The sequence below is a fragment of the Musa acuminata genome, chromosome BXJ2-8 (genome assembly GCF_036884655.1).
Source record: "Musa acuminata AAA Group cultivar baxijiao chromosome BXJ2-8, Cavendish_Baxijiao_AAA, whole genome shotgun sequence".
Lineage (NCBI taxonomy): Eukaryota > Viridiplantae > Streptophyta > Magnoliopsida > Zingiberales > Musaceae > Musa > Musa acuminata.
The window spans coordinates 591617-605442 of NC_088345.1; the positions used below are offsets into that span (position 1 = coordinate 591617).

The window sequence follows — 13826 nt, forward strand, 5'->3', positions numbered from 1 at the left end:
TTTGATCTGACTGCACCCTGTGGCAATTTCTCCAAACTTTTCTTTTGTTGTACCTACTGAAAGGTTTGATAAATTCTCATGTCATTGTAGCATGCATTTTGCAACTAGGAGGGATCAAATAAGGGATACAGAGATATTTTTTTTCCCCTCTTTTTTTTGCCGTTGTCACGAATGGATGATATTTTATTAAAGTACATGGTAGCTACAATCACCTGTGCATTTCTTATCATAAATTTTCTTATAATATGTACATAATTACATCTGAAATGGCATCTTAAGCTATCCCAGTTATAGAATTCAATTTAGGTATCTAATAGAGAAGGCTTTGTGCACTTTGCAGCACTAGAAAGCATCAGAGCATTTCAGTCTAAAGAGACCCAATGAGTGGAGTTTTTTGTTGGTTTGGAGAGTAGCAGTGAGTCCTTGAGGTGATTTGCTCTTTCTGGTGTCCACAAACCCCCTCACTGTCACCTCTTTCTTGCTCAAGTCCACCATGTACTCCAGCAGTCCTGCTAAACACCAATTCAAAGAAGGGGCCAAAGGAGAAAATTTTCCACTATAAACAAAGGCACAAGACAAAACAGTCTGTTCATCAATTGAATGAGATGTCATTTCAAGTGCTGCACCTGTTAATTCTTACCATTCATCTTGGACACAACCTTGGAGACCCTCTGCCTGCAGTGGCTGCAACCCATGTTGGCATTCATGACAACCACTTGAACCTGCAAAATATGGCAAATTTTAGTTCAGAACTGCAGCAGATCAGCTACAGCTTGGGTGCTAAAGTTTTTGTACAATTTTTGTGCTTCCAAAGTTGCAAGTCCTTGATTTAGCCTCTATTTGTTGTCTTAGCATATCAACAAGGATGACAAAAATGTGTTAAATCTACATGATTCTTCAATTCTGCTGTGCAGAGAATCTGGAAACAAAATCCACAGTGCAAATGTGCACTATGTGCATAATCCTACAAGGTCTGACATACTCTGTCAGCTTAAAAGACTGATGCACAGCAACATAATTTTCCACAAGAGCATCAAGAACAAAATCATCTTGCCTTATCAAAGCATCAGCTGCTCAAGTTTGAACCACTGATTTATGTCTAAATAAAAACAATTGTTCTACAAGAAAGAAATATTGATCATTTAGTATGTAGTGTATTCAAATTTTGCAATGCTTCAAGATGTAAATTAGGCATGAGCTTCCTCTAAATCAAGTAAATCATGTTCATCTGTCCAAAATGTGAGAGTTAAGAGTGAGTGATTACAAGAAGTAGTATAAATTACTTGGATGAATATCGAGTGCATTTATAACAAGTCCTTCATGTCGTACTCGTCGCATTGTGGGGCCAAAGAGATAAGGTTGCTCTTCATGTCCATATCCTTTTGGCAGAACATTAAGGAGATCTAACAAAAGAATATAGTGGCAAAATAATGCACGAGAATTCCCCATCCACCATGTGCAGGTAATACAGAATAATTTCTAGATGTACGAAAAGTGATCGTTGCATGTGAAATCTATGAATAAAGGAAGGCAGCACATGATGCCTCCATGATCTCTTGATCATTCTATCGATCTGATTAGTCTCATGATCTTATCCTCCCACATACCTGGAAAAGTTCCATGTCTAAATAAATGTGTGTGAAACCATTTATGTTGTTGATCTAATCAGTATCATGAACTAAGCATTCCATATACCTGGAAATGTTTTATGCTCCAATAGAATCTATAAATTTATATTCCACTTTCGGCATCCGGATATCATCTATGAATACAAAAAAAAAACACATGGAAAACTATGTCTTGTATGATCATCTCATTTCTTTGACAGAAGAAGCAGGTGGTGATTAGCTCAAAGAATATTTTACAGGATGAACAGAAGTTTCAGTTTAGTGCAGTGAAAACTGAAGGCAGAAAACCATGCCAAATATCCTCATCCCATTTTTTCGCAGAATGAGAAGTTACACATTGAATTAGACACTGAAGAAAGAATACTAAAGGCAGAAACTGTCATATATTTTGCAGTGATTTGTTCAGAAGATATCGTGTATCATGAACAGAAGTTTCACTTGGATTCAGACACTGAAGAAAGAACAAATTAGGCAGAAAACTATGTGATATATCCTCGTGTATCATTTCTGACAAAAGCTGTGACAGGTCCAAAAATATTTTGCAGCATGGGGAGAAGTTTCACTCCAATTCTCATACCGAAGTAATAATGCTTAAGGCAGAAACGGAATGCTGTTTAAATGACTGCAGCATATGAGAAGGCAAATTCTGCATAGAACTCAAAGAAGTGCTCATATCCAATTCGAATTCTAAGGAAGAGATGCCAAAAGCTTACAAGAAAAGAAAAGCTAAGGAAAGCAGCAGCATGAGATGAAAGAAAGAGAGAAGCTAATACCGAGGGGAGGCTAAGATTCTCCACGGACCTCAAGGATTGTTTCGTTGTTCCCTCCATGGAGGCACGCAGCTCATTTAGGCAACTGCTCTTCCCATCGTGCAACACCTCTACTTTTATTCACCGTTTACATCGCAGGACCACTATAACACTATTATAAGTGATTATTAGGGATAAAAGAGATATTGATCAGAGAAGATATATAATCTATTAATTGACGTGATTAAGGAAAAATAAAAGAATATCTATTATCTCTTAATAATGTCACATATCCATATATCCTCATTTAGTCTATAGAAGATTCTATCTTTTTATAGGTAAGAGTAAAAAGTGTAGGATAAATAACTACGACAATCTCTCATCAAGGTCAGAAGAATCCTATCGTAATTATAGTTTCTTTCTATTGACCAATAACTATAATCAAAATTCAATCTAATATATTTTATATAATTTGATAGGGTTACATAATCTAACTTTCTCCCACTTAGTTTATTAATTAGTAAGATATAAAAAATTAAAATTAAAATAAATAAAATAAAATTTTATTTAAAAATAATTTTACTTAACTAGATTATGAAATTTTGAAAAAGTAGTTTACACATGCACACGGATTTTATAAAACATGCCAACAAGTCCAATAAACATAATATCATATTAAGCCTAGCTATCAATACGAGTTATAGCGGTTCAAAATGAGTTAAATTTTTTTGATGTAGTTATCTTGTCAAGAACTATAACATTTGTTTCTACTATTCTATTCACATTTATGTATATACATATTATGATTGAATGTGATAATATGATTATCTTGACAAGATAATTGATATTCGAGTTAAATTTTTTTTGATGTAGTTCAAAATGACCCTTGTAATTTATCCTGTCAAGATAATCATATTATCACATTCAATCATAATATGTATATACATAAATGTGAATAGAATAGTAAAAATAAATAACTTTAATTATATAAACAAGAATATCAATTATAATATTCACTCAAACATGCATCACCATCTCTTTTATAGATTACTCACAAACCTAATCATAAGAACATATTCTTTCAAACACTTTAATCAATACAATATAACTCAAGTTGTTAATTGACATTAATTATTTCCGAACTTTTTTCTCTAACCATCAAGTACTTTATATTATAATACAAAGAATTACTAAAGTACTTAGAGAAGAAAACTATTATAATATCATAAAATATATTCAACGACTTAACAATTGAGTTTGACTATACTAAGTCCTAAGATAAAATTTTATAATCATAAAGTTCAATTAATGACCTTAAAGCATGTCAAAAAATTAGTTTTTATTTTATAATATAATAATACATTACTTTTTTTATGTAAATTACCTCATCAACTAATATAAATATAGAATTACTACTTTTCATAATTTATAAAAATAATGAAGGATCATTTTGATTCCTATATCATAATATGATTATTGTATATATACCACATAATTGACAAAAATGATATGTTTTCTATATTATTAAAACTATTGATTATGATTATTCTGTAAGTTCATCAGCAACAATATCAATATTATATATAAGTTGTTCACCTTTATCAAATCATTTAGTGATTTAAGAGAATAATCTCTCAAATATAAAATGATAAAGGAGTATCCTGTATCTCCTTAATGTTATGATTAAAATTTAAAATTTTCACTCCAACTGATTTATTATTTTTTTAAAATTCTTGCATTACTAAATTTAACTATCCTCATACTATAATTATGATAATAAAATTTATATCCCTTTAATTTTTTTTTGGATAATCAATGGAATAACTTAGAAATAGTCCTTGAATCTAATTTATTTTCACGTGAATTGAATACCCTTATCTTTACATGATAATCGTAAAGATATAAATGTCTCAAGTTAGGTTTCCTATCATTCTTAACTCAAATATAAGTTAACAGAATTAATTTATTAGAAACTTTATTTAAAATATACATAATCATCCTTAGAGTTTCTCCTCATATTAATTTGGGTACAAAAGAATAATTCATCATGCTTCTAATTATATCTATAAGTGTATGATTTTACCTTTCTACCATCTTATTCTGTTACGACACATCTAGTAAATCATACTAAGCACAAATATATTACTTTTCTAAGAATATAACAAAAGAACTAGAATTATGATCATGTTCATCATAACTATCATAAAATTTATCATCTATATGATAATGTTGACTTTTTTTTATCTAATTATCTTTCGAATTTATTTATGTATATTTATAAGTGTGAGAACTTATATGAATTAGATATATAATAGTCATATCTATAAATGTGATAAAATATTTCACATAGAGTCACTCGTAGATATAAGTATATATAATATCAAAGAGTTAATGAAATTATGTTTCATTCTAATATTTGATTACAGGATCGTTGCAAGTTTAAAATTCACACAAATTCTATACATACCATCATAAAAAAAAAATAAACTTTTATTAAATCATGATAAATTTATCTTTACCAAAATAGAAATAATATCATAATAATTCTAGATAAAGAACTCAAAATTTTAAAATCATCTCATCCACATATTCTTGTGAAGATTTGAGATAAGTAATTACGAGAGTCTCTCCCTATCATATAAAGAATTCTATCATAATTAAATTTTTTATTGACTGATAATCATAATTAAAATCTAATTATATTTATAATATATCTAAGCTAACTGGAAAAATATACTTTTAATAAAGGCGGGTGCCATCTAATGCTATTGCAGTCCAAGTTCTCGTAGAAGAATAAGAAATGTGCATAAGACACTAACTAATTCTACCAAGTGAAGATTTCAAAATGGGCCTCGCCGAAGATAACGGTGCACGACCACTTCGATTGGGCGGACCATCAAGGTGATGTGCCTGATGCAGGGGAAGGGGAAGGGGAAGACCGATGATGCCATCATTGTAATACCTTGCGCATCAAGGCAACGAGATGCATGTCACTGCGTAGTACATGGCCAAATACCTTCCAACCAATAAGCAGGCAAAAGATATTGAGTCTTTCTTCCTTCAATTGTACTTTTCTTTTATGGATGTGCTGAAAAATACTATAATTATCTTTAAAAATACTATAACTAATATAGAAACTAAGTTTTTTTTTTTTTACATTTTTTTATTCCTAAACTAATAAGATTACGTATTTGAAATCTTCATAAGTTAATCTTAGTCCTTTAATACGTTTTTGTATAGGCTTATAGTATATATTTTGTGGAGGTGTCAAAGATATTATAACCTTATTGAAAATATTATGGTTTCTTACATTTTTTTATCCGTAAACCAATAAATATATTAAGAGTATATTTGAGGATATAATTAAATTGGATAAATAAAATATTTGAATAAATAGAAGTTTTAAGTATCTCGGAATAATTATTCGATTAGACGGAGAGATTGATAAAGATATTGCTTAAAACCCAACTAAAGAGAGATATTATAAATTTTATGTGAAGCTCCATTGATCTTATTGTCGGTTATTAAGAAATAGTATATGCAAAAAAATATTATATTATCGAAATGAGAATATTGTGGTGAATGTCTACAATTACTATGAAAGATGGAAAATATTGAGGTTCATCGCTGGGAAGGATGAGTCCAATCTTGTTCAAATGGGAAGATCATGGAATAATGTGTCTCATCTGCTCTTTCTTTAGAGTTGTTGTCGCTGTCAACCTCCTCTTTTGTTCCCATTCCCTCAGACAAAGCTTTTCTCTTCCCTTGCAGATCTTGAGAAAACAAAGACTCGTAGGCTACCCATTGTCTCGTAGCACCAACGGAACATTTCCTCCTCTCCTTCTTCTTCTTCTTCTTCTTCTTCTTCTTCTCGCAACCAAAGAAAAAGGTGGGTGCGTCAACAATGCACTATTTGTAATGTCAACATCCATTCCTATGTTTACACCAAGAGATAGACCAAATTGCACACCAACCTCTGTTGCGTGGATATATTATCATTGTCACTCAAATATCATCTGTGAAGGATGAAATAACACTGTAAGGATGTTTACCCACTGCAGCATATTTGACAGTTCTCACATTATATTTATTTATCTGTGTTTTGTTGTTCATCTTCCCATCTGTCATTATAATGAACTTATTAGTGACAACTGATACCTTTTTCCTCTTTTTCACATGGATTTGGCCACCTACATGTGGGCATACTTCCTTTCCATGCTTTGGTAATCATGTCTGTCGAAATGCATCATTAGTTAGTCCAAAGTAGACTCCTTTTATTAATAATAATAATAATAATAATATTATTATTATTATTATTATTATTATTATTATTATTATATATTCAAGCATCTTCATAATTACTTTATATTCAATAGATTAGTGGGTTTTCATAATAATCTATGTTAAAATATTACTGTTACATTAACATATTTAATAAGATTATAAAAGGGATCAAAATATAAAATTATAGATAATATAAATAACAAATAGTATAAAATTCATGATAATTTATAATACAAACATAGAAATATATGCACAATAACAAAACCATAAAACATAATTAAATTAATGTAATCTACAATTTTTACAATGTTTACACAACAAAATCTAAGATAAATAAGGATAAAATTTAACATTAAGATAAATATAATTACTTTAATTCATGAACCAAAAAAAAAATTTAAGGAATTTGTTAATTAGAATGTCAATTCTAATTCCGATTTGATGACAAGTTAATCCAATAAGATAAATAATCATGTGACTGACTCCTTTAGAGTGGCTAAAAATGTGGTAGCCCTTAAAGTCATCAAATAGATCCAAACCCATCTACTCATGCATGTAAACTAATTGTCCCTTGCATGTAGTCATAGCTGCCTATGAATCTTTGACCCTATTCATCCATCCAAAAATTCAGCATTTAAAGGTAGTAGCTAATAGGTTGATGGGTGAAATATTCTTGCAAAATAGGAAATTTGAAGTTGCATTGAGGTATCATCAAAACTAATTCAATCATGATGACTCTAGCTGCAAACTTTGTTATATGGTCCAACTGTAATTATTATTATTATTATTATTATTATTATTATATATATATACACACACAAACAAAAGTACTATTATACATCTCCATAAGTTGACCATCAAAGTAATAATATATAACTAATATTAATAACCTTCAATGTTATTGCATATATATATCACTATAAATATATATATTTAAGAAATAGGTCAAATAGTATGTGTTAAATAAAATAAGGTGCATTTTGGACTTTTAAAGTGTTTAATATATTTTTTAGCTCATTGGTAACTATGATCAAATAATGTTTTAAATATTTGTAAGGATAGTATATATATATATATATATATATATATGTTATATTAAAATTGATAGAGGCAAATATGTTATTTCAAAACTTTGAAATGAAATGACAGCGGTGTAATCCGTTCATTATGCCGAACGGGAGGTGACCGTATCCGACTTCCCACAAATAGTTACCCCTAAATCTTCCGCATCGCCCCCCTTTTAACTCCCCCGTCAAATGCGGTCAATAGTTTAATCCCACACGAAAGAAAGAAAGAAAAGAAAAGAAGCCCACTTTTTTACCTTCCTTTTTTTTCCTCTCTTCCTTTTTCTTTAGCTCCTCGCTCCTCCCCTCTTCTTTCCCTCCGTTCTCTTCTCTGCGATTCCTCCACAAATCCCTTTGATCGACGCTGTTTCCTCTCTCTGATCGCTGTTTGCTTTCCCTAATCTTCTCCATTCTGTTCGAACTCTCGTGGTCTGAGACCTTGGCGCTAAAGAGCTCGCCTTTTGGATTAGGGGAACGTCCACACCGGTGGATTTGCCGGAGAAATGTCTCTGGAGATGATCTGGGCTGTGATCATTGAGTGCATTTAGGAGAAATAAAAGGGTTTTGGATCCGCCGGTGCTGGACTTCTGTGGTGGCCGTGCGATCTCGCTCAGTCCTGTGTCCTGTGAGACAACCCGAGTGTTCCGTAGGTTGAGCCGGGGATAGGAGTGTGCGTTGATGAGGATTGTCTGTTGGAGGGAGGGGAAGGTTGCCGCTTCACCATGTACTTCGCCAAGCTTGACGATTCTCCTATGTTTCGGGAGCAGGTGAGAGGCCCTCTGAGCTAATTCTATCTTCATTCGTACTGCTGTATTGCGATTGTGGTTTTACGTGCATTTGGATGTTGAAAATGTTGTTCTCCAGAGCGACGTACTGCAAATGGGGTTACGTTGTTTAACAGAATTTAAAAGTTTATTGGCATCTTAGAGCCGGTTTGTTTCACTGATAATTGGAGTTTATTGGTATTGAAGCGGGGAAAGAGAGATAAGATAGGGTTTTTCTGATCAAGACAGAGTGTTTGCCACTATTATTCATTGAGAACTTTGTTTAGTCTTCCTCTATTAAGCTTGAACAAGAGAATTTCCTTTTGACTACGTGACAAAGATCTCCTAAATAATTTTCTCAACGAAAGCCTGATGGAGTATAACTTTAGAAGCTATCCAATGTTTGTGACTTTCGTTTGGTTGCTATTTTTCCAAGGTTGTTTTTCAAAAAGGCTGCTGCATTGGAGTCCATAAATTGATTGTTTTAATTAATAATTCAGTTAGGTAACACTACACAGGAACCTCATTATGAATTTTCAGCTGATAGTGCTAACTCTCTGTTCACTGGTTTCCAAAATGTTTCTTAACTTGTCAAAGAGACACTTGTTTTTATTTGTGAAAGAGTTAGATTCCACTGACTTCAACTATCTTTTTCTTACTATACTTTCCTCTTTTCGAGGGTACTTATAATTACAATGAATATTGGATTATCATATTTGTATGTTGCATATATTATATACACTTCAGTTTTGCAATGGTTTATACCAAGAGCTCCACATGACAATGGTGATTCTTGAGTAGGTTGACATTGAAAGAGACTGACAAGTTAAAGTGTTCACTTTAAGTTTCAGGCTTCATGTTAATTCTATTCAATTTGCATAAACTTTTTAGTTCAATACTGAAAGTTTTACCTATCCATACAGAATAGCTGTACTTAGTTATTCCAACTGGCTCTACCTTAGCTTGGTTGCAGCTTTCCTGCCTTATGTAATGGAGTTACACTCTGTAGTTGCTCACCTCTACCAAAATATTTTCATAATGCCTGTTCCTCTTGCAACATAAATTTGTGTAGCTCATTTTTTACTTTCAGAGATATGAAAAAGTAAGAGAAAAGATTTCTGTCTTTTCTCTGGTTCTTTGACATCCTTGTATATCTGGAACATCATCCATTTTTATACTGCAGTATTTTTCAGATGAGCCATGGAAGTATGTAGTCACTGCTCCTTGTAACTTGATATTGCTACATCGAGAAGCTTGCCTTTGGCAGTTATCCTATTGTGGTGCACGGAAAACTATCCAAAACAGTACTTCAGTTCTTGTATTTGAGTAGGGAATGTAAGAGTTTTTCATTTATGCAGCATTGTTGTAGTGTTGCATTGACACAACGATATACCATATTATTTCGGACTTAGCTGATTTTGTCTAATTGTGCGGCACGCTTGCGTATCCTTTCACAAAGGGTTAGCCTCCCAACAACCTTGCAGGGTCCCTAAGCAACTGCAAAAGAGAAAACGGGTTAGAAAGCAAACAAACACTCACAAAATTATCGTCGTTGTTCCATATAAGCTTAAACTCAAGATCACATAAGCAAACATTAAACCAAACATTTGTAGACATTGCAGAGTACAAATATGGACTTTGTAAGCTTTGAATGGTCACACGAAAAAGGGTCCAAGGCAATATGTTGCATGCAAGTCCCCATGTACTAGTGTCCTTGGGGCATCACTATGGAACCAAGCAATGGACTATCTCTAGAAGAAACCTAGAGCCCCATCCAACCATGTGCTACTTAGGGGTTATAGGGGTTTGAGATGGCTTACATTTTCTTAGCCATCACTGCTTATGGAAATCCCTACAAGTTGTAGGCTAAAAGCTTCATTTTTGGGTGGTTTTACCTCCATGCGATGGTTACACATAACTATGCTTACAAGCATGTTCTCATCCTTTGCTCAGTGCTTTTGCCTGTCTTGAGTACCATCAAGTTAGGTTGATGACGTTGAGCCGTAGCTCGAACTCAACCATCCAACATTTATGCGCTATGCATTCTTCTCAAGCTTGCTTGTCTTTGTTGTCACGGATAAATTTATAAACAAGGTGTTCGATGTAATGCTTATATATGTTCGTGTTTTTCGATTTTGTTCATGCTTTGCACAGCATGTAGAGGGCTTGTAGTAGGCTTACCAGCCCCATTTTGGTTGGCTTTTGTGGTCGTTTCAAGCTTGTAAAAGCAGGTTGTGTGCAGTCATTGTGTAGAGGCAAAACTGCCTAGAAACAAGCCATCCAGGAATTATTTTGGGAGTTTTCTAGCTTTGCAGAGTGGTGCAGAGTGTTAGCCAGTACAGTACCCAGGAGCTACCCGGGTGGCACATGGTTGGATGGGCTTTTGGGGTAGTGTCTAGGGCTGGTTCGTTGTTTTTTTTCGCAACAGTGTCATGTGGGCACTTTTGGGACTTTTGGCAACAATAGATCACTTTAGACCCTTTGTCATGCAATCAATCCTTCAGAGCTTACGAAGTCTATGTTTGAATTTGCAATGCCTATCAAGTGTTTGTTGAAATGGCTGCTTGTGGGATCTTGAGTTAAATACTTCCTTTAACCCATCTTCTCTTTTGCAGGTTTTTAAGGGATCATAAGATGTTTTGGGGAGGCTGACCCCGTAAGGACGGACACGCAAGTGTGTCGCGCAACTTAGGCAAAACCAACTAAGTCCATGACAGATGGTATCAGAGCGGAACAAGCACACTTAGAAACACTTGGCATGCAAACGTGGGGGACCTAGCGAGGCTGCGTTGAGGGCAATTAACACGTGCAATTGGTTGAGAGAAACGAGCTTTGAGATGTAAGGAAAGGAGTTGTTCAGAATAGCGGACGTTTAAGATTGACATTCAGAAGAATGACCAACCTTTTGCGTGAGAGGAACCATGAGAACAAGCGAGTTGGGAAGAATGCATAGCGCATAAAGATTGTGATGACTGAATTCGAGCTGTGGCGTGATGTTGACAACCAAACTTGACGGTGCTCAAGGCAAGTAAGGCGCTTGGCAAAAGATTAGATCATGCGAGGAGGGATGGGTTGCTCGGCAACTGAAAGAGTGCAAAGCTCATAGAGGTGAGGGGAATTGTTAACTTGAAGAATTCGATACTTATGAAAGGGTTTGTATGTGGGCGATGGACTATCCGTGGCCATCCCAATATGACTGAAACTCGAAGCCATGGAGCACTGCAACTTTCTCTCTGACATAAGAAGGATATGTCCATGGGAAGCTAAAGTGTGTAGCAAGTTCAACATGTTGCTATGCCTTGAGGGGTGCAGCGGGGGCTGTATTGGCGAAGAGTCGCAATCTAGCAAGTGCGTTTGGAGGGACGGAATAGTACACAGTTTATTCAGCAAGGCAGAGAGTAGTCCAAGGGGATAGTGCTCTCCGAAACTTCTAGAGGGAATGATGCGAAGAGAAAAGTTGTTCCAATGAGATAGATATTTAGGAGAGATAAGTCTCGGTTCTTCAGAGGGAGAATCATGTGCAACATATTGCACATGTTGAGAAGGGATACCTTAAGGCAACAGCTCCACCAAGCTTAATGGATCGAGCGAGCAGCAAGGAGTCGTCGCATGATCTTGCACGAGGTAATGCGTTGGTGGGCGCATTGCAAGATCAAGTGGGGGAGCAACCCAAGGCAAGACCAAACGAAGGCACACTTAGCGTTGATGTGTAGATCGGGCTCAATAGAAGGTTGACTCGTGGAATGGTGGGCACGAGGGCCATCATCAATTAAATACAAACCGAGGAGTAGAGTAACTTGGGTGGAACTCAGTGAAGTGCTCGAGCCACATAAAGGGAGTCAACATAAAAGACAAAACATGGAGCGGAGGCACGAAGCTTTCCTTGGATAAAGGTCAAGGATATGAACTCTTGTAGAGGCAAGAGTGAGATCATGTCGTTCCATGAATCTCTCGTTTTGATGGAGCGGACTCATTTTGCATGGTGCCAAAGTCGAAGGGAGCTTTGAAGCACATGCACATTATCTTAACGAAGCATTTGACGGAGGAACTAAGGTGACTCAACTTGCAGAGGCAAAGTTGGAGTCAGAAGGACTTGGCAGGGGACAAGAAGATGCGGAGGCGGGTACTTTTAAAGAATATGTCATAGTGCCGTCATTCAAGTTGTCACGAAGAAAGCGGTGCATAACAGAGATTATGCTGGGGGCAAAGGCCGAGGATCTATACAATGACTCATAAATTTTAACAAAGTCGATGGACTTCGACAATTGCTAGGCGACAGACTGTCTTAGAGCTGCTTCGTTCGTGTGTGACATGACAACGAGTGGACGAAGGTCAATTGCCAAAGGAACGAATACAATTGGAAGTGGCGAAGGCCCTGCGATGTGCTGGCAGAGACCACACATAGAGAGATCGAGTTTATCCTACAAAGATTAGAATGTAATGGAAATGTCACTAGGAAGTGACATGGTCCAGTAGATCATGGTGGAATAATTCGAGACAATACAACACACATTGGAGAAGTCCCATGAGGGACTTAATTATACGAAGGTATGATCGGGAGCTACTAGGAGTCTCACTTTGGTGAACAATATGATGATAATAAAGGTTATGGATTCAAGTAAATGCCATGGTATCGCAAAGGCAGGTCTTCCGTGCATGCATCGAACTTGCATCAGATAAAGGTCTTGGTCATATCAGCATATGAGGGTTGTGTATCATTAAGGAAGAATTCTAAGTGTAAGTATCAGTGAGTCTCATGAGGGGGATTTGATTATACAGAGGTATGATTGGAGCGGTTGTAGAGTTGGGTTGTTTCAGAGCTCATATTTGCTTAAGGGAGTTCGATAAGTTAGAGGATAAGGTCGGGTGAGTGAACATTGCTACCAAGGACACAAAAGAGAATAGAATCGGTACGAGCCCTGCAATGTGATGGTAGAGGCCACGCATGAGAGTTGCAGTCTGTTTTTCCATCGACTAAGAGAAATTTTGGAGAATACAGAGGTGTTGAAGCAAGTGGTCGAAAGGGGCGAGGAAGCGACGATGAGTTCATAGGGACTTAGCCATCCAAAACTAAGTGTTGGTTGGAATGGAGGTGGACTCGAAGGAGTGCCATAGTGCCATAAAGGCGGATCTACCGATCGCGAAGAAAGGGATGCAGATGCGAGGCGACGGATAGTAGGGCTATGGGCATGACAGTGCTATGGTACCACAGAGGCGGGACTTCTATGGAGTCATCGATCTTTTACTCTCATTGAGGGAGAGCGTATGGTTCTGAGAAGAGGTCGAGGAGGTAGGGAATGTAAATGCAAACTCCAAATACCGAGATACGGTTGAAAG

At 35.6% G+C, this 13826-nt stretch overlaps 2 protein-coding genes across 3 annotated transcripts in view; one reads left to right on the top strand and one right to left on the bottom strand.

The window, feature by feature from the left end:
* Positions 1-172: 172 nt before the first annotated feature.
* On the bottom strand, positions 173-2511 carry LOC135581758 (uncharacterized). Of its 2 annotated transcripts, none has more exons than XM_065119261.1 (3): positions 2402-2511; positions 641-722; positions 173-509 (listed from the first exon to the last, which is right to left on the bottom strand). In XM_065119261.1, exons 1-3 carry the CDS (start codon positions 2456-2458, stop codon positions 343-345), a joined length of 306 nt encoding a protein of 101 aa, XP_064975333.1. In that variant the 5' UTR covers positions 2459-2511; the 3' UTR covers positions 173-342. The 2 variants fall into 2 exon arrangements, with proteins under 2 accessions (XP_064975333.1, XP_064975332.1); XM_065119260.1 differs by having other exon boundaries at positions 173-512.
* A 5490-nt stretch (positions 2512-8001) lies between these two features.
* LOC135618499 (ADP-ribosylation factor GTPase-activating protein AGD3-like) overlaps positions 8002-13826 on the top strand; it is a 29612-nt gene continuing 23787 nt past the window's right edge. Inside the window, exon 1 of the mRNA XM_065119390.1 lies at positions 8002-8492. Coding sequence (XP_064975462.1) covers positions 8448-8492 — 45 coding nt within the window. The 5' untranslated portion in view covers positions 8002-8447. The remainder of the gene's footprint in view (positions 8493-13826) is intronic.

Coding starts and splice junctions, on each gene's coding strand:
- LOC135581758 (XM_065119260.1), bottom strand. CDS start 2,458: ATGGAGGGAACAACGAAACAATCCTTGAGGTCCGTGGAGAATCTTAGC. Junction 723..2,401: donor AGAATCTTAGCCTCCCCTCG/GTATTAGCTTCT, acceptor CATATTTTGCAG/GTTCAAGTGGTTGTCATGAA. Junction 513..640: donor GGTTGTGTCCAAGATGAATG/GTAAGAATTAAC, acceptor ATTGGTGTTTAG/CAGGACTGCTGGAGTACATG.